This window comes from Borostomias antarcticus (genome assembly GCF_949987555.1).
Source record: "Borostomias antarcticus genome assembly, chromosome: 34".
Classification (NCBI taxonomy): domain Eukaryota; kingdom Metazoa; phylum Chordata; class Actinopteri; order Stomiiformes; family Stomiidae; genus Borostomias; species Borostomias antarcticus.
Window position 1 is genome coordinate 4,745,757 of NC_140267.1, and position 20,075 is coordinate 4,765,831.

At 44.1% G+C, this 20,075-nt stretch overlaps 2 protein-coding genes across 3 annotated transcripts; one reads left to right on the forward strand and one right to left on the reverse strand.

Annotated features, from left to right (window-relative positions):
* Positions 1 to 35: 35 nt before the first annotated feature.
* Positions 36 to 7,864, forward strand: LOC311327842 (F-box only protein 9-like). Its single transcript, XM_084460947.1, has 13 exons — positions 36 to 176; positions 1,228 to 1,302; positions 1,410 to 1,541; positions 1,752 to 1,809; positions 2,380 to 2,479; positions 2,598 to 2,728; positions 3,213 to 3,327; positions 4,495 to 4,613; positions 4,754 to 4,844; positions 5,294 to 5,389; positions 5,944 to 6,037; positions 6,855 to 7,012; positions 7,158 to 7,864. The coding sequence occupies exons 1-13, from the start codon at positions 174 to 176 to the stop codon at positions 7,264 to 7,266; spliced, it is 1,281 nt and encodes a 426-aa protein (XP_084317073.1). The 5' UTR covers positions 36 to 173; the 3' UTR covers positions 7,267 to 7,864.
* An 830-nt stretch (positions 7,865 to 8,694) lies between these two features.
* Positions 8,695 to 19,594, reverse strand: LOC311327772 (serine/threonine-protein kinase ICK-like). Of its 2 annotated transcripts, none has more exons than XM_084460874.1 (13): positions 19,493 to 19,594; positions 18,814 to 19,067; positions 17,862 to 17,916; positions 16,882 to 17,003; positions 16,715 to 16,794; positions 16,487 to 16,619; positions 15,879 to 16,050; positions 15,466 to 15,633; positions 14,738 to 14,815; positions 13,396 to 13,567; positions 12,301 to 12,425; positions 10,773 to 10,907; positions 8,695 to 10,639 (listed from the first exon to the last, which is right to left on the reverse strand). In XM_084460874.1, the coding sequence occupies exons 2-13, from the start codon at positions 18,912 to 18,914 to the stop codon at positions 10,511 to 10,513; spliced, it is 1,470 nt and encodes a 489-aa protein (XP_084317000.1). In that variant the 5' UTR covers positions 18,915 to 19,067; positions 19,493 to 19,594; the 3' UTR covers positions 8,695 to 10,510. The 2 variants fall into 2 exon arrangements, with proteins under 2 accessions (XP_084317000.1, XP_084317001.1); XM_084460875.1 differs by having other exon boundaries at positions 10,506 to 10,639; positions 13,428 to 13,567.
* Positions 19,595 to 20,075: the final 481 nt, after the last annotated feature.

Sequence of the window (20,075 nt, forward strand, 5' to 3'; positions counted from 1 at the left end):
ACCCTCATCCTCCCTTATTAGGTCCCACTGCTCAAAGGCGAGTCATCGAAATGGCTGCGTTCCTGCGAGCTCGCAAATTCGTCCGTTCAGTTGTCCGTTTCTCTGACCGTGATCTCACAAGCCTCATCTGAACCCCTTTGCGAAGACCAAGCGTGCTTTCAGATAAGCTAATAATGGTATCTCGTATATTTGTATATTTAGCATGCTAAGCTAACGATAGCCTCCAAGTATGGTCACTATAGTCAGGACACGCCCACTAGTTCATGACGTGTCTACTGCTTGTTTACTACCTAATGTTAGTACATTTTAATCAGAATATCAACTTTATTATTTATTGCCATGTGTTTATAAAATACTATAATACCCGTGCTTTTTACCTTAACTCATACCATGTACACAATAACAGTGGGGTGCATATTGGTGAGTCAGCAGCAACCAACCTGGCAACCTGTGCAAGGAAACTTAGTGCCAACCTGGCAACCTGTGCAAGGAAACTTAGTGAGAGGGATCTGTGTGATTTGATGCTCGTTTTTTAGGTGGAAGGAGGTAGAGGAGAACATGAGAGGGGTTGCTGGTGTCCTTAATTATGTTTTTGGGCTTTCCTTTTGCAGGGTAAATGTTGTGAGGTTGGGGTAGTTCTGTGCCACATGATCTGGCACATGACACCTGATCAGCCAAACCACCCTATGATACTGTACAACCTGTCATAACACTCAGAATAGTGCATCTATAAACGTTAAATCATACGATCGCCTTGTTGAGAGGGGTCAGGGAAGACTTTTTACAGCTCACTTATCTGGCCCCTGGGTGATACTGTTTTTTTTTTGCTTCCCTCTGGAATATGTAGGGGTGGGTCGTATGCCCACCTCCCTTGTTCTCTGTAAAGCGCATTGTGTTGCCTATGGGTATGAAATGCACTATACAAATAAATAGCTAGTCAGATACTTGTTTACATTAGGTGGGAGGGGTTAAAAACTGAACCCTCCATGTGGGCGTCCATTTTTAATGCACTCATTCCATGCCAAATACCATGGCACTAAGATGTAGCTGTAAAAAATAATCTAGAATGTGGACCTAGTTTATGTACCTGTGGGTCCCTGAAGAGGTAGGCCGTGTTTTTCATTCATGACCTCGGACCGACAGTGAGAGAGAGGGAATGCGTTCTAGTCGATACTAGCTATGTTGTGCAAAACGTAAATGTACAGTAGCATTTTCTTCTGTGTACAGGCCGAAAAAAAAATCAGTGCTGGAGGTGTGCCGGAGGATGGAGAGGTCAAAGGTCCAGATGGCTCCAACCTACAGGTGAGTTATATACTTTGATGAAGTGTAGTGCGCTAGTGTGCAACACTAGTAATGGTGCAGATCATTTTTGCTTTGAAACGCTGTGTTGTCTTTGCTCGTTTGTTTAGCTGGAGCTCAACGTGTTTCGGGCCCAGTGGATGTCTGAGTTGAAGCCGAGCATCGGGTCCGGTGAGCTGAGCCGAGTCCAGATGCGCGCTGCGGACCTGAGGAGGAAACAGGAGCTGGCCCGGGAGGAACAAGTAAGGCCTCAGTCAGTCAGCGCCGGACCTAATCTGAACCGTCAGTCAGCCCTCAGTCAGTCAGCGCCGGACCTAATCTGAACCGTCAGTCAGTGCTCTGTTGCAGCACCGGACCTAAACTCAACATCCTTTAGACAGTACTTGGTTTGCAGATGTCATTCAGAATTGTGATTTGTTTTGCAATTTTTACAAACTATCACTTGGTTTCAGGCCAGAGAGCTGTTTTTAAAGGCCGTTGAAGAGGAGCAGAACGGAGCTGTTTACGAAGGTATGTCCCAAATGAAGAGCACAGAAAAATTACATTAAAATGGCAATCTCAAGGATTTCAGTTTCATTGGCAATAAGCGGTATTTACAGGAGTTCATTTCGAAACTAAACACAAGCCACCAACATCCCATCAACCATCGGGAGGGATGGTCCCCGGTTCGATCCTCGCTCCCGGGGTTGTGCCAAAGTGTCCTTGAGCAAGACACTGAACCCCAAAATCGCTCATGTGCAGCACGGTGGTGCGGTACCTAGTACTGTCGCCTCACAGCAAGAAGGTCTCCGGGCCTTTCTGTGTGGAGTTTGCATGTTCTCCCCGTGTTCTCAAGGGGTTCCTCCCAAAAGAACCCAATACAAAAAGCATGCAGAAGAACTAGAGGCTCTTTAGTCCCGACCAGGACCTGGACTGAGCACTTGGACACTTAGTCTCCGGGCGCCATCAACGATGGGCTGTCCACTGCTCCTGGCTGCCCCTGGAGGAGGACAGCTTGGATGGGGGGGAAGTACAGGGAACAATTTCCCCCGGTGACCACTGTAAGAATTTGGACATGTTATTTTTCTTGTTCACTTGCAGCAACCAAGTACTATCGCAGAGCGATGCAGATTGTCCCAGACATCGAGTTCAGAATCAACTACAGCCGCCCTCCAGAATCGGACCGAGTTGGTGGAAATTAGTATGTTTTTACATATTTATATCAACTACAATGAATCACGCCAAAGATTATTACTATGTTGAGTCTTGTACTCCCTTTTTTGTTGTTGTTTTGAATTCTGTGTATTACTGTGTTCTAGCATGACCGAGAATGACAACAACGGTGAAATCGAGGATCTTCCAGCCTACTTCCAACAACAGCTGACTCTGGAAGACGACTGTCCCAAGATATGTGCTCCCGAGGTGGAGGGGACTCAGATGCACATCTCAGGTACTGACTCGCGTACCCGGTCCTCACTTTGCTGTTTGGTTTGCGTGTCACAACCCTTGAAGGGTTTCCGTACCATTTCACTGCCCCGATCACACAGTGCCGAATCACTTGAACGGGTTTTTACATTTGGCTCGTTCTTCGAAACCTGTAGGATTCATACATCTAACAATCAATCAATCAAAGCTTTATTTGTATAGCGCATTTCATACCCAGAGACAACACAATGCGCTTTACAGAGAACAAGGGAGGTGGGCATACGACCCACTCTCTACATATTCCAGAGGGAAGCAAAAAAACAGTAATCACCCGGGGGCCAGATAAGTGAGCTGTAAAAATTCTTCCCTGACCCCTCTCAACAAGGCGATCGAGCAAGCTCCTGGAGTATGTTTGTCTACCGGCTAAGAACATTTATGAAGCAATACATTGCATTAAATTACATTTCAGAATTTCAAATTACATGCTCTTCTCTTGCGGCTGTTCACAGCTCTGCCTCCAGAAGTCTTGATGTACATCTTCCGGTGGGTTGTGTCCAGTGAAGTGGACATGCGAGCCCTGGAGCAGCTCTCTCTAGTCTGCCGTGGCTTCTACATATGTGCCCGGTAAGAACACCGTCCATACATTACAGGGCGCTGCAACATACTGCATCTTAAAGGTACCCAATGTAGTTTTTGACCACTAGTTTGCGCTCTAGAGCAAATTTGAGAAGGTGGTCACCGAAAATCGCGTACTACGTCATTGCGTCAATACGCGGAGCACATAATAGTGACGTTTCACACATTTTTGTTGTTTTCAAAACATTAGCTAAATATCATTTTGCAAAGATATTACAAGGTAGGAAAGACATTCAAGTGATTCAACATGTTTATTAGACTACAAGCAACCATATAATCGAGGAATTTCGAAAATAAACAAAGAACGGATTGTTTTGATTCACGTTTCGTTGGGTACCTTTAAAGTCACACCGAAAGGGAAGTTGGAGAACATCTTGCGTCCGTACTTTGACAGATTTTTCCGCCTGAAACGGGCTGCAAGGGCGGGACATACGTTTAGATGAATTTCATTGGATATTCAACACTTGAGGCTGCAGAGTAGTTGACGTTTTGATTGACAGGGTGGATGTCGTGAGATTATTGGCCTAAAATCGAAGGTACCTGGTGTCGTCACTGCACGTGACCTACCGTTTTCCAGGAAGTAAGAAATTATATACTTTGATATAAGATTACAACGAAAGTAGAATTTTGTAATTTTTTGGGCATACATCGTTGAATAGGTGAACACTATGACCAATTATGTGAACCAAAATGGGACAACTTTTTTTTCATTTCTGTGCGACTTTAAGCACAAGCATTTCCTCAATTTAGTGTTATGGTGTATAATAGTTTTTTATTTTGTTGCTTTTACACGAAGCAAAGGTCAATATACATCTACCGTTTGAATAACCTAAGTGATCTGAGAATTAAAGAGATCTTGGGTTCTCGGCCCCTGATGTCTCTGTCCCTCAGGGACCCTGAGATCTGGCGGCGTGCGTGTCTGAGAGTGTGGGGCCTCATAATGTCTCTGTCCCTCAGGGACCCTGAGATCTGGCGGCGTGCGTGTCTGAGAGTGTGGGGCCTCATAATGTCTCTGTCCCTCAGGGACCCTGAGATCTGGCGCCGTGCGTGTCTGAGAGTGTGGGGCCTCATAATGTCTCTGTCCCTCAGGGACCCTGAGATCTGGCGGCGTGCGTGTCTGAGAGTGTGGGGCCTCATAATGTCTCTGTCCCTCAGGGACCCTGAGATCTGGCGGCGTGCGTGTCTGAGAGTGTGGGGCCTCGGCTCCACCAAGCTGCTCTCCTTCGGCTCCTGGAGGGAGATGTTCCTGGAGAGGCCCCGCCTGCGCTTTGACGGTGAGGGACTTCCGAACCAGCGGAAATCGGCCTCCTCATTCTTCTACAACTCTTCAAAACTCTCCTTAGTTTAGTGGAGTCCATTGTTTTCATATTTTCATTTTCTAAGTTGAATTGTTGACGTTCGATGTTGCTTACAGGAGTCTACATCAGCAAAACAGCCTACATTCGTCAGGGAGAAGAATCCCTTGATGGCTTTTACCGGGCGTGGCACCAAGTGGAATACTACAGGTAGATCTCTGTCAGTCTCTGGCTTCCTTATTATATTAGGATGGAAAAACTCTGCTGTCAGATAAGAGGGGAGTTAAGACTAATTTATACTTCCTGAGGTACATTTTTTGGTTCATTGACGTAATTCGGAACATCTCACAGCCTTCTTCTTCTTCTTCTTCTTCTTCTTCTTCTTCCTCTTGGTGAAAACTGAGGTAAACAAACCATACTGTATGTGTCTCACTATACATCTATTAATATAAATGCCCAGAGCTATGAGCCATGAATCTTAGGAAGTATAAATTGGGCTTTAGCGGGAGGTAGGTGGTGAGGTAGAACTAATCATGTTTATCCGTGTGTATTTTGGAGGGAACTGAGTGAACAGTAGAAAGCCGTTTTCCCATTGGCTTCTGAAGCCGATGGACCAATCCTCTTCCACTCTCGACCATGATGTTCTGTTTGTGTTGTAGGTACCTGCGTTTCTTCCCCGATGGGCAGGTCATGATGCTGACTACACCCGACGACCCCCTGGTGGTCGTTCCTCGTCTGCGCAGCAGGAACTCCAGGTGTCGTATCATTTTTTTATTTTTTTTTATTTTTCTTTCTGTTCTTTTTTTCTTTTCTTTTCTTTTCTTTTTTTTTTTTTCTTTCTTTTTCTTTTTTTTTTTTTCTTTCTGAACAGTTTTACACACACTCAGCACATCTTAGTGCTGAGGTGTCTAATAAAACATTTGAGCAAAGACAAGCAGCAGCGTCTGCAATATTCCTGTTAATCCAGTAGCGTTTCTATCTTATATGCCACCCTGGGCGAACCCCCCGCTATGGCGCCCCCCACTTACAGTTTCGTTTGTAAACGTGAAATGAACGGGCTTTCCGACTGTGAATAATAGACTGTCGGCAAGTTGTTGAGCGGGTGGGGTGCTGATAGGAAATTCTGTTTGTCTTGCGATTTGTTGACGGGGAGGAGGGGGGGGTTGTTTACTTTTCGCTGAGTAATTTTTCTCTTCTGTTTTCTTTTTCTGCTCCTCTTGCCGCCCCCCTGTGAGACGCCCGTGTCGCCCCACGCCTAAATACGCCACAGTGTTCGACTGATGTTTGTTTGTGTTTGTTTCTTCCGCAGAGTGGAGTCTGTCCTGTTCGGCCATTACCGTCTGTCGCAGGACACAGACAACCAAACCAAAGTCTTTGTTGTCGTCTCCAAGAGAAAGGAGGAGGTTAGTTAGACGAAGGAGGGTCGGGGGGGGGGGGGGTGGGCTGGGGTGGGGTAGGGGGGGCTGTTGAGGAAGTTAGGAATCAGGAAGTTAATATTTGGGCGTGCCAGATCATATATTTTAATATATTTTATATTTAATATATTTATTATATATATTTTTTTATATTATATATATTATATATATATATATATAATATAATATAATATATAATATATATATATATATTATTTAATATATTTTAATATTGACACAACATAATGTGTCAGTATTATGTGACAGTAACATGTCTCCCAGTGAGGATCCCAGACAGATGAAGCCTACAGTACCTTAGGACTGTTTAATTTGGGTCTGGAAACGGGCCCTTCACATCTCAACTTGCTAGAATAACCTTGCCCGTTTTACACCACGTTAGCTCTGGTTCTTGAGCGTTCAGGGTTCTTGGACCCTTGGTGCTGTCTAGCGAACCTCCCAGCGTTTCCACCAGTTTTTGAGTGGAACCATTGTAATAAAGGCTACGTCATCAACGGAGGGCATTGCTCAGTGCACACCATAAGTAAACAGTAGTAGCAAGATGGCGGATCACATTGAGCCTTTGTTCTGTTATGACAGATAATTGTTTTTATCCAAAAAACAAGCATGAACTATTAATGATGAGAATACATAGAAGACTTTTACGTGCAAGACGAATGGTATGTGTCCTGAAACCAAATCCTCAATCCTGTGTGTGTGTATGTGTGTGTGTGTGTGTGTGTGTGTGTGTGTGTGTGTGTGTGTGTGTGTGTGTGTGTGTGTGTGTGCGTTTTCTCTCCCCGAACAGAAGGTGGCAGTTGAGTTCCAGAGGAACCGGTTCTGCAGGCGGAACCCAGCGCCCGAGGCTGAGCACAGCTTCCATGTGGGACTGCAGCTGGCCTCCGGGGGGCGCCAGCGCTTCAACAAGCTGGTCTGGATCCACCACTCCTGCCAGATCACCTACATGTATGGCAGTTGGAATATTCAAATATTTAAACATTCCCAACCGTTCAGTTAAAGTGTTGTTTTCTCATTTCTGTTCATCTCCTTTAGATACTTTACAGAAATGATAGTTTCTCATCATTAAAAAATATATCTTTCTTGTTTTCAGATCAACCGGAGAAACGGTCGTCACAGCTTTCGACCTGGACAAGATGTACCAACCTCTTTACTTCGCACGCGTGAAGAGCTACACAGCGTTTTCAGAGCGCCCCCTGTAGGGCATCCCGGAGATGTGCACGTCACAACCGAAGATCATCGTAACGTTTACACGACGACACTTTGACGTAAAAACGCATATTACTCTGATTGTAATGAATGTAGTACATGTGGCTGCTTCCCACACCTTATATTAGTCGTACCACATGCATGTCAGGGTCCAGGGCAGGCTCACGACAGACAGGGCCCTGCTTATGACTGCTCCGCTTCTAAGATTGTATAGATTTGCAATTAAAGAGATGATATTTTAAACGTGTTCCCAACCAATGATTCGTGTTCACGTTGATGTTTTTTGCGTTCCCATCGGATAACTGAATTAAACGGAGGTAGATACAAAATGGTGTCTTGAAAAGTAATTTAAAGATTATTATTTTTTGTTTAAAAAACATTTAAGTTGAGGTTGGCTTTCTCTTTCACATACATGTTGATGTGTTTCTTTGACACAACCTAATTTCACACTGCCCAACCCAACACATATTTCTAAATCACTCGTCTTGATAAGGGCATGACATAATCCACATATTACAGTACATGTTCCAGGAACTGACGACTGAAAAGATGAAATGGATTACGATAAATGCATATTTGATTTGAATGTTTGCGTGGGATTAGGAGTTCGCTAGCGTTGTTGACTCATCCTCTTGTATTCCTGCGGCATTTATCCAAATGAAATGTATTATAAAACAAAACCCATAATGAGCATGGAGATTTCCCGTAATGATGTGTTGCTTGCGTGAGGTCTTTACACATGACCTGTACTCCACATTTTATTGCTCATGCTTTGTCATAACAGCTGTTTTTCCAATCCTGTTGACTTCTTCATTCTCCATGACGATAAGTAACAGTTATACAGACTGAAACTTGGCCGTATGCCTGCTTGGCTGCATGACTACTATGGACAATTGGTTTATTGACAGTGCTAACAGACTGTAAATTAATACTGTTAGGGTTCGGTAGGGCGGCTGTAGCTCAGTTGGTAGAGCAGGTCGTTCAATGATCGAAGGGTTAGGTGTTCGAATCCCAGCTCCGACTGTCCACATGTCGAAGTGTCCTTGAGCGAGACACCTAACCCCAAATTGCTCCCAATGAGCAGGTTAGCACCTTGCATGGCAGCTACCGCCATTGGTGTGTGAATGTGTGTGTGAATGGGTGAATGAGAGGCCATTGTAAAGCGCTTTGAGTGCCGCTAAGGTGGAAAAGCGCTATATAAGTGCAGTCCATTTACCATTTCATAGCCTAACAATAGGTTCCACATGCCCACTACTACAGTAGACGTTCTAACGGTTCTCAAACGTACAATAGCCAGGTGAAAAACCTTGATATACACCACTGGAGACAACGGAGGAACATGAATGTTTTTATTAGTTCCAGTGACATCACAAGTGCAACTGCTCCCTCACACTTCTAAAGCTGAGACCGAGAGCCGCCCGAAAAAAAACACACACTCCACCCGAAAAAAACACACACTCCTGTCGTCCAGTCAGACTGGTGGGTGGACATGGAATTCATGATTAGTGATGCTGGTTTTCTCCCTGTATCAATAAAGCTTCACTAGTATCTCAACTACTGATGATGTCATTTAAACATCGGACAAAGAGAAGCATTCTACCTTTTTATGAATGAAGATATTCAAATCGAGTGAGTGACCTTCGGAAGCGAGACACATCTCTAAAACAGAAGTCAATGATTTTGCCCCTGCATTTAATTAAGGCATATGTGGACATTGATGTATAGTATGACCAAGTTACATATTATAATGAATCATGTCAAACGACATACACACACAACATCTGTAAGGCAAGGCTTTGGATGTGTTTTTTCTACAGTCACACATTCTTGAAATGTGATGCGAGATTAGTTTTTGGAACCCAGAAACTGTGCTTTGGATTACGGTCGCACACATCTGCCAAGAGAGATGGGGATTTAACTTGAAGACTGATCCCAATGTGATATGAAAATAATGAGACAAAAACTTTCGAGTGTAAAATAAAACTGGGTTTACAACACAGCATGAAAACAATTTACAATACACACACGTATCCACATTCTGCATTTCATTCTTGAATGCATGATATGAATATGAATGATAGTGTGGAGATGTGGGTTGTAAAAGGAGGTTGTGCTATGAAGGTGAAACTGACCCACATTCAGTATAAAGACTGTCTGCAAATGAATGAAGCATTTGATCCCATACACCCCCTGACAATGATGCAACCCGACTAAAGCTAGTTCTAATGCTCAGAGAATGGAATGACAAAGCAGTGCTAACTACTGTATACTGATATCTGGATGTAAACTTCTTAAGGATGAGTTTTCACTTTTGAAACATACCGTATTTATTTTCAACGCAATATTATATTTACTCAGAAGTTTTTTTTGCTTTTAGTTGCATAAAAACAGAAAAAATGGAATGAGAGATCTATCGTATAGACATTATCTTGTGCAGTAATAAGGGCTGATCATACATTATCTTCCATGGTAAACTATTGCTACGATAATAGCAATAACATTAAGCCAAAAGCTAAAATATAAAATGACGTGTAATTTACAGAACCGACTACGCAAAATTGATAAAGCTATTATCGCATTTATCGTTTCTGATCTAAAGCTCACCTGAGTCATGCATTTACAATGCATATAATTAATGTGCACTTCTCAACAGTGACGTCATGCTCATTGGATGAGGCTGGTAATTGGACATGGTGTTAGTCTGCAGTATGTGGCGTTTCTATGGACATAATCTTACTACTACCGAACAATAACTAACCACATACCTCAACGCCACGCTCAGCAATATTTCCACTGAGTTCAAAAACTTAAATAAATAGACCGATTAATAAGAGCTAGACTGTCATACAGTACTGTACTTTACCGTAACCAAACAAACTAGACCGTCGTACTGTACCTTACCATAACCAAACGTATAAAGGCCTAGAGCTTCAACCCTTGCCATACAAGATACTGTATGTATGCGAACATGTCATGATGCATTTGCTTAATTATTTACATTATTGATGGCGGCCTACTTTTTTATTTCCGAACTGAACTTGATTCAATATGAATGATAATAGCTGTGCAACACATTAGAGGACTTTCTTTAGAGATAAACATCGCTATGGCTTTGTGTCGAGTTTATACACCAGGCTTTTCGAACATAAGTATCGTTGAGAAATCCTACATCACTCCCCAGCAATACTGCAGAGATATCATATACGGCGCCGACTGTGGCGGTTAGCGCACGCTGCGTCAGTCCGCCCTCAACTTCCTGTGCGTAACGGTTTCCGCGGACGACGCCCCGTTCGAATGTCCATTCATAGAGGCGGCTGACCCGTTGTGTTGTCCGCTCTTCAGCGAAACGCTACGCTTCTTATAAGTCTGAAAGCAGAGAGGAGCAGGCGCAGACAGGAAGTCAGCAAACAGGAAGTGCTTCAACCACACTTTTTCACTGCAAAGTCACAACTAAAAGTGTTTAATTTCTTTTTGCGGAACGCTTCGGGTCGTCGCTCACCTGGATGTAGAAGTTGGAGAACAGGAAGATGAGCGTGACGATGTAGCCGATCTGGAAGTTGAGCCAGCCGCTGGGGAAGCCGCACGGCCAGATGACCGCGCAGACCGTCTGTGACATGGTCATAAAGAACTGAATCTAGAGGGGGAAACAGGATACAACTTTTAGTGAGGGAACTGTTTGTTTTACACAGACACACACACACACACACACACACACACACACACACACACACAGTATGCATGAATAAGTACCATTGATCCAGTGCTTTCATTCAGCCCTAACGGAAGAGGCGCTCTGTGTGGGTAAAAGTCGGAAAGTCGGGGAGCAGAAAATAGTCGTTTTGGAGTCGAAGGTTGGAGCGTTTTCAGAATAGCAGCGCTGACGACCAGCGTGCCGGCGACACGCCTCCCTCACAGGGCAGGGCAAAGGTCACAGGGACACATCCGCATGTGACACACCTCCCTCACAGGGCAGAGCGAAGGCCACAGTAGCCATGTTTCCATCCACTTGTCAACCGAATTGTGTGAGGATCGCTAAAAATATGAACGCGAATAAAGCCGGCGAACGTGCGTTTCCATCTAGAGCCTTAAATCGGATAAAGCATTTATCACAAAAGACTTTTATCGAACGAGAGAAAATCCGATGAGATCGACAGTACAAACTTTTTGTCGATTTTCATGATTTTGAATCGAATTTTACTGTTTCCATAAGGCCTTTTTAATTCAATATAACTTAATTCGCATAAAATGTGTGGATGGAAACATGGCTAGTGACACATCCACATGTGACACACCTCCCTCACAGGGCAGGGCAAAGGTCACAATGACACACCACATGTGCGCTCCACCCTACAGTTTGTAAGTCTGAGGAGGGGCCGGGTGGCTCGACGTCACGGTGAACAAATAAACTGCTAAACGGGAGCTGTCTTTGGACTGCGGACCCTTTTCTTCCCTTTATCTACTGACGGCCGATGCCCCTGGATCCACCACCCACCTAAACAGGTTATTTTGGATGTGCGTGTCTTTCATTTCCTTCATTCGCTCTACCCTACAGTAACAATAGTCCTGATAGTGCGTATTTATTCTATTGGCTACCACCATGGAACTAGGGCTGCAACAAACGATTATTTCAATAGTCGAGTAGTCACCGATTATTGAAACGATTAGTCGTTTAATTAACTTTTTTATTTCTTACAACAATAACTGGGTTAATGTCATGAATATAAAATGGCTCTTATGGTATTTAGCCATCAGCTTTAAATTTAGTAAAATGTTAAAAAACAGAAAAAAAAGGTACTGCTGAGTGAACTATGAAAGCTATTGCACAATGCGCATGTGCGACTCGGAGGGGGGGGGGGACAAAAACAAAACCAAAATCCCTCAGGCTATCCAGACGACAATAACGACAATTACATTTGTTGGCGGCTATTTGTATTGTCGATTAGTCATCGATTATTCGACTAATCGTTGCAGCCCTACATGCAACTGGATGATAATCAAGCAGAAGGAGTTCCGGATTTTAGACTCACCAGCTGCCCTTGTGTGAGGTACCTCTTCCACCACAGGTAGGGCCTCATGGCCGGTATGGCGGACAGGCAGTAGTAAGAGTACATCAGGACGTGGATGAAGCTGTTCAAAGCCGCGCCGAAGTACGCTGGGGAAGAGAGAGGAGACGGGGGGTCATTTCCTCTTCAGCGGCAGGGTCGAATAGAGGTCAAACGTCGGCCATTTTGGAAATCGAGGAATGACCAATCCTGATATCTTATCTTATACCACAAGCGCATCTAACAACTGTCTCTGGGCTTCTAATCAGTAAGTTTCATATTTGATAGTGTTCAGTGTGAGTGTTCAGTAGCAGTGTTGAGGTTCAGGGTGTCCTTTTCTAGGATAAGGTGAGCTATAAAACTAGCCGAGACACTATAAAGATAACAACAAAACATGCAAGAGCTTCGTATGCACTATAGGGTGCATCGGTTAACACTCTCGGAGCGCTCCCACGGTGCTCACTGGGCGTTCGGGAATTCAGAGCACTGTGCTGTGGGAGCACTCGGAACACGCGCCGGGTGACTGACTGAAAAGATTGTCCGATCGAACGTTGGTAAATGAACTGATTTCCGAGCTCTGTGACGTTGAACTGACTGGGCTCTAGTGCGAGGCTGCATATGACCAGGGGCGGCTGTAGCTCAGTTGGTAGAGCGGGTCGTTCAATGATCGAAGGGTCGGCGGTTCGAATCCCAGCTCCGACTGTCCACATGTCGAAGTGTCCTTGAGCAAGACACCTAACCCCAAATTGCTCCCAATGAGCAGGTTAGCACCAGCTACCGCCATTGGTGTGTGAATGTGTGTGTGAATGGGTGAATGAGAGGCCATTGTAAAGCGCTTTGAGTGCCGCTAAGGTGGAAAAGCGCTATATAAGTGCAGCCCATTTACTTCTATGAGTTATGTAAAAAGCTGCTCTCAAGCCCCAGCGGGTTTGGCTGTAGTGGGTCTAAATGATTGACCCTGTGAACTCCCACTGGGGAGGACTGTTCCTGGGGGCCACGGGAGAGTTGTGGACCCCAGGAAGGCTAGTGGTCACTAAGGCTTCAGAGAATGAACAAACGAATGAATAAATAAACCCTCACAGTGACCACAGGGCACCCAGTTCATCACGAACCACCAGATGTTGAGCATGCTAGCGTGGTGGTAGATGTGAAGGAACGAGATCTGGTGGTTGTTTTTCCGGAGGATGAAGAAGAAGGTGTCCATGAACTCGATGAGTTTGGAGAAGTAGTACCACCACAGGACGTACACGATCTGAGAGGAGAAGAAAACAAAGAACATGATGCTTTCACACGACGAGGCCAAACTTTGGAATTCTCAGAGCCAGTAGAAAGCATTTTTTTGTAAAATCTCACCGACAATATACTAAGGAAGGAATAATAGTTATCTGTACCAAGGTTATTATAGTTAACGAAAACTAACTAAAAAACGAAAACTAGGTGTGAAAAAACATTTTAGTTAACTGAAATAAAAATAAAAACTAGGCTTTACAAAAATCAATAACTAACTAAAACTGTATTGTGTGTTTACAAAACTAACTAAAATAAACAAAAATTATTGAGAAAATGTCCTTAGTTTTAGTCTTTTTCACTTCATACATACACGGAGTGAAACAACGTGAGCTCACGAGATCAGGATGGTCTCACAAGTCTAGCGCAGAAGAAAAAATAAAACTAATACTGAAACTAATAAAAACAAAGCTAAAACTAAGCATTACCAAAAAATAAGAACTAAACTAAACTAGCAAACCTGCTTTAAAACTAATCAAAACTAAACTGAAATTGAAAACAAAAAGTTAAAACGATATAAAAAGCAAAACTATTATAACCTTGCAAGCGCATTGTGTTGCCTCTGGGTATGAAATGCGTTATACAAATAAAGCTTTGATTGATTGATTGACTGATAACCTTGATCTGTACCATAAAGCCCCTGAACTCACAGTGTGAAAGTATAAACTAGGAACCCATCCATCCATGTTTTAATCACAGTAGAAGCGCGATGCGGGAGCACATTTCAGTGAGCGAGCGTGTCCCCTCAGTGTCCCACGTTCCCAGAGGACATTAAAGAGAGTCACTATGATGACACAGCAGATTAAATAGACTGTGTGTCCACAGCTTATCCGACAGGATTTGCAGGTGCTGTGTGTGTGTAGCTAAGGGGGAATAAATCTAAATGAAACTCAATTTCATTGCATATAAAAGACACATAAAAGTTCTGTAAGGTGAAGTATGACTCATTCAAGGCAATAATCCCAACATAGCACCATAAAAGTTATTCAGTTCTTAACACGTATCCCATGAAGACAAACGATTAACCAAGTCTTCCATAAAAACAAACATTTTCACCTCGCTCAAAAAAGTGAAACTCATAACCCCATAGAAGTTCATAAGCATGAACTGCGGACGCAGTGTAAAATGTGCGTACCTTGCTATCGGTGTCCCCAGCACTGTGTGTGTCTTGGCAGTAGAAGCTGTAGCCGCCGTGCCACGCTGCCGAGATCAGCTGAGGACACACAAGGTGATTCGAGTTTTCATATCTTGCCTCATATACAGAATGTACACACACATACATATTTCACACACCATATTTGTTATATCCCATTTTACTTTGCAAATAATGATCTAATGACCTTTGCATAATAAAATGACCTTAAATGGCCTAATTGAGATATGCTAATACCTATTTGCTGGTTTCAATCATATACAATGGTCCATCTAAAAATGCTGACTTTGCACTCTTGAGATATTAATGCTTATAGTTAGAGATTGTGCTCGAGATACTGTACTTATGCTAGAGAACTAACCATAACAATAGATCTCTATAGGCATATAGACCAATGAGCACTAATATCTCGGGCGGCTGTAGCTCAGTTGGTAGAGTGGGTCGTTCAGCGATCGAAGGGTCAGCGGTTCGAATCCCAGCTCCGACTGTCCACATGTCGAAGTGTCCTTGAGCAAGACACCTAACCCCAAATTGCTCCCAATGAGCAGGTTAGCACCTTGCATGGCAGCTACCGCCATTGGTGTGTGAATGTGTGTGAATGGGTGAACGAGAGGCCGTTGTAAAGTGCTTTGAGTGCCGCTAAGGTGGAAAAGCGCTATATAAGTGCAGTCCATTTACCATGAGTGAATTCAGACAGACTTGTCACCTACCTGGCCAGAAGCCGGTCTCTTCTTGGGGTCCCACTGCAGGAGGTCCCTCATGAGGTGGATGGCCTCGGTACTGGCGTTGGGGATCAGGCTTCGCAGGTTACTGGGTACACACTGGGGCCAGCGGAAAGTCATGGTCGCCGCCAACTGGTAGCCCTCAGGCCAGTCATTCTAGAGGACGTGGATAAGACCGTGTGAGTTCATTGTGTGGTGTGTGGTGTGTGTGTGTGTGTGTGTGTGTGTGTGTGTGTGATACATAAAGATGCAGCCATTTTGAAGGCTCAATACTTCATTAGAACTGGACGTCCCATTCACTACCCGTTCAGTATTACGCCTGGACATGAAGAGACCACCGCCAGAGACGATAAAATAGAATATTTCTTTGTCGGTCAACTTTGCAACTGATGCCACGTCACCTTCTTTGGCGTCCCCAAGACTTGACAGATTTTGAAGATGGTGTCCACTTCGCTGGAGCCGGGGAACAGAGGCCTGAGGGTGTAGAGTTCGGCCATGATGCAGCCCACCGCCCACTGGTCGATGGGGGAGCTGTAGGAGGTGGACCTGAGGAGAACCTCCGGAGCTCGATACCTGGAGGAGAAGCAGGCGGGAAAAAGATTATGATACATCATGTTAGGAAGAGGGATTCAGATGGGTAAAGGGGTATAGGAAGTGTCCAGTTTCGTGACTTCAGTTTGTCCAGTAAATGGACTGCACTTATATAGCGCTTTTCCACCTTAGCGGCACTCAAAGCGCTTTACAATGGCCTCTCATTCACCCATTCACACACCAATGGCGGTAGCTGCCATGCAAGGTGCTAACCTGCTCATTGGGAGCAATTTGGGGTTAGGTGTCTCGCTCAAGGACACTTCGACATGTGGACAGTCGGAGATGGGATTCGAACCACTGACCCTTCGATCATTGAACGACCCGCTCTACCAACTGAGCTACAGCCGCCCCAACAAGGATAGAGACTTCATGAGATATGAATGAAATGAGTCAAACGTTGATTTATAGTCTGACTCACCATCTAGTTGAGACGTAGTCCGTGTAGGGGGGCCTGGATCTGATCTCCCTGGCCAGCCCAAAGTCGGCTATCTTCACCAGCTCGGGTCCCATGCACAGAAGATTCTCAGGCTTCATATCCCTGTGAAAGAATCCTAAAAAAGAAAATGGCACGTTGAAAGTTGGTGTCCCCTAGCTGTGTCTGAACGTGCGTGATTAGCGTTAGCATTAGGCTCAGTCGGTCACATACCATGCTTATGAATGAACGCAAGTCCCTGCAGTATCTGGAACATGATATTTCTCACAGCCGATTCGGGGAACAACCTGGTCCTGGAACACGCAGTGTCGTCATCATCACAAAATATTAAATCGTGACCCAATTTCAGATGTGAAAATGTGTTCAAGATAGTGACGTACCTGTCTTTCATGAGTTGATACAGATTCTCCTTCATGTATTCAAACACAAAGTATAAGTGGTCGTTTTCCCGTATAACCTCCTTGAGTTTGACCACATTAGCATGGTTGAGTTTCTTCAAGGACTGCAAGAGGAAGATACAAAGTTAGCAATAATTCTTACAAAACATTGAAGCGTTCCTTATATTACAGTATATGAAATTATGCAAGAGGCAAAGCATACAAGGCTAGATCTGTAAAACAAAATAGTTGTTCATGCCAATCTACACTTCATCAAAGGCAACAGCACATTCAATACTGTCCCTAATCATTCTAGCAACAAACTTTAAAAATAAAATCAAGTGAAAACAGATTATCTTGAACACAGAGTGGTCAAGTAATGATATCCCAAGAAGTACAACCATTAGTGGTGGATGTTAACCTTTCAACTCTAGGAAACAAGCCAAACCAAACCAGGACAGGTTGAAGTGAAGGTGGTTGGTGGGGAGAGAGAGACATAAATGTCCCCATGCATTGGAAAGACACGCTGAAGGTTTTGACCATGCCATATGCTTAGTAAAGGGGAAAAGCCATTATGGGATTGATGGCGTCTTAATAACGGAACATGCTTCACTCTTGTTCTAGCCGAGAACGCCACCGGCTCGTTCTAAGGGTGCTCGGTTCCTTTGGATCTCAGGTCAAGGAGAGAAACTAGAATTCAAATCCAAGGACACACAAGAGTCACCTTCTATTCTTTGAGTTGGTTTCTGTGGTTCGGATGGAATTTAGATAATGATTCGTTCTGAACGGGTGTTGATGGAAGCAAATGACAGTAAACAAACATTAGACAATAGAGAAATTGAATTGTCGGTTCTATTGATTACTTTGTCGTGTTTGAATTGATAACCACGAGTCAAAACATAAACCATTTAGAGCTAGGAGTTTTCAAAAGGATCTCTCCACCATGGATTGTACCGTTTCAACATCTGAGCCGGAGAACTCACCTTCACCTCGCGGAGATTCATGCATTCTTCCCAGGAGTAGAACTTCCTCTTCATTCTAAAACACATTTAGAGATAATAATTGTAATTTCACAGGAGGATGATATGATCATGGACTTTTAAAGTTTTAGTCAAATTAAAGTAAATAGATTCTCAAATTGATGACGTCTGAATCCTGCTGGTTTTGACATATTACTCAAGACAGGGCTAGAAAGTAGCATACATCAAGCTACAATAACAGGGAATCCCTTTCATACTGCTATTACACATCATTGGATGATGATTGAGGGGTCAGGGAAATTTTTTTACAGCTCACTTATCTGGCCCCTAGGTGATACTGTTTTTTTTGCTTCCCTCTGGAATATGTAGAGAGTGGGTCGTATGCCCTCCTCCCTTGTTCTCTGTAAAGCGCATTGTGTTTCCTCTCGGTATGAAATGCGCTATACAAATAAAGCTTTGATTGATTGATTGCTTCTCTCATGTCAACAAATCTACCCACCAATTTAATAATCATAATTTTACAGGAAGTGCTCAGATGTTTTTTTCAGATTTTTTTGGCCCAAAAAAACTGCACAACTGTCTTTTCCCCCCCTCAGTCAGACAGAGGTGGTCTTGCCATCCGTGTACTTCCGCCCGTGTGCCTACATCTTCCTGCCCGGCTGTAACACGTAGCCGCGGGAGTGGCTACCATCGGATTATTACTCCGTTCCCACTGAACCCTAAGGGCTGCTCATCCTACCCAGATAGCAAGCGGATCTGGGCCATATATGTGCCGGAACTAAGCCACAAGGGCCAGATCCGGCCTGTATATGGCCCAGATCCGCTTGCTATCTAGGTAAATACAAGGCTTAGCTACACACCCTGAGCCACATCCATTTCATTTGAGAATTTATAACAATGACTCCGTGGTGATGGACTGATGTCGGTATTGAAATGTGTCATGAATGTGTCTCACTTCTTTATGGCGACCAGCTCTCCGGATTCTAGGCTCCGCCCGAGGATGACGGAGCCGTAGGTGCCGTCGCCGAGCTGCCTGAGCGTGGTGTATCTATTCATGGCGCTGGTCTCTCCTCCCGGGCGGCCGAGGGCGTGTGACAGCGTGCAGGGGTGAGGAGAGGGGAGAGGTGACCCAACCAGACCTTCCTGTGACAACAGCAGTGGACCACAGGCGCAGCCGAGGGAGCCATGTTGTCAGGGGCCGTCCTCCTTCTAGAAGCAACAGAGGGGAGAGGTGAGGTCAATTCGCTGACCCAATGGACCCTTGCCCAGTCCTAGCTACAGTAGCCTACACGAGTTTTAATGCATACAGTTTGATGTTAGGAAGCTAAGCATGTGACTTACTATGATTGAATCCATAATTGATTACTATGCTGAATCCATCCAATCACATGGGGAGGGGACAAGTTCCACTTAAGGGGTTAAGGGTGGAGGCCTTAGGCGCACTTAAAGGAAAAGGGTGGGGCACGTTTTGGATTAATTTGTTATATATATCTATGTTATTTGTTATATAATCTCGTCGACAGAAAGCACAACAAGCATCAAGACATGAGACAGGCTGCTGCTGGCTAGATAGCCTTTTCGACCCAATGCACAATAAAATGCTTTTATTGTGCATTGCACAATAAAACACTCACCCTCACTTCAACTCGGTAGAGAGACATTTGAAAACAGCATTACTATCTTGCAGAAGTATAAAAGTGGACCATGCAGATCATCTGGTCTCTCTTCTCAACAACAAATCACGGATCAAATGCAGCAACCGGGACGCTGAGTCTATTCGGCTGCTAAGTCCCATCGTTTTGTCTCAACTGGGTGATTGCCAGTCAGGTGGTCGAGTCCAGCGGGGGGGAGCTAACACTTTGAATCGAAAAGCAGAGGGGCGGGGGTGATAATCATGCTGTTATTTTGAATATTAAGGACCGTTATGATTGGTGGCTACTCAATCCATCGCGTGATTTTGGTATTATCTGACTAAATTGCTCCTCCATTAATCACCCAATCTTCGAGGCTAAACCGAGGCATTAACCACGGGGCAGCCCGGGATACCTAAACGAAGTACACTACGGATATGTTTTTACCCCGAGTACAAAAACAGACAAATATTTTAAGCAGTGAAACAAATATATTTAGCAAAAATATTTATCGTTTAATACATTATAGATGGTTGTTTAAAACATTACAACATTTATCAAACCGTATTTGGTCGTAATATAAAAT

What these genes read in the sequence shown, in the direction of transcription:
- LOC311327772 (XM_084460874.1), bottom strand. Translation starts at nt 18,914, where the DNA reads ATGAATAGATACACCACGCTCAGGCAGCTCGGCGACGGCACCTACGGC. An exon ending in CTGGGTGCCCTGTGGTCACT is followed by an intron (nt 12,426 to 13,395) that starts GTGAGGGTTTAT and finishes TCTCTTCCCCAG; the next exon opens with CGTACTTCGGCGCGGCTTTG. An exon ending in TCTCCAACTTCTACATCCAG is followed by an intron (nt 10,640 to 10,772) that starts GTGAGCGACGAC and finishes CTCTGCTTTCAG; the next exon opens with ACTTATAAGAAGCGTAGCGT.
- LOC311327842 (XM_084460947.1), top strand. An exon ending in AGCTGGCCCGGGAGGAACAA is followed by an intron (nt 1,542 to 1,751) that starts GTAAGGCCTCAG and finishes ACTTGGTTTCAG; the next exon opens with GCCAGAGAGCTGTTTTTAAA. An exon ending in GAACGGAGCTGTTTACGAAG is followed by an intron (nt 1,810 to 2,379) that starts GTATGTCCCAAA and finishes GTTCACTTGCAG; the next exon opens with CAACCAAGTACTATCGCAGA.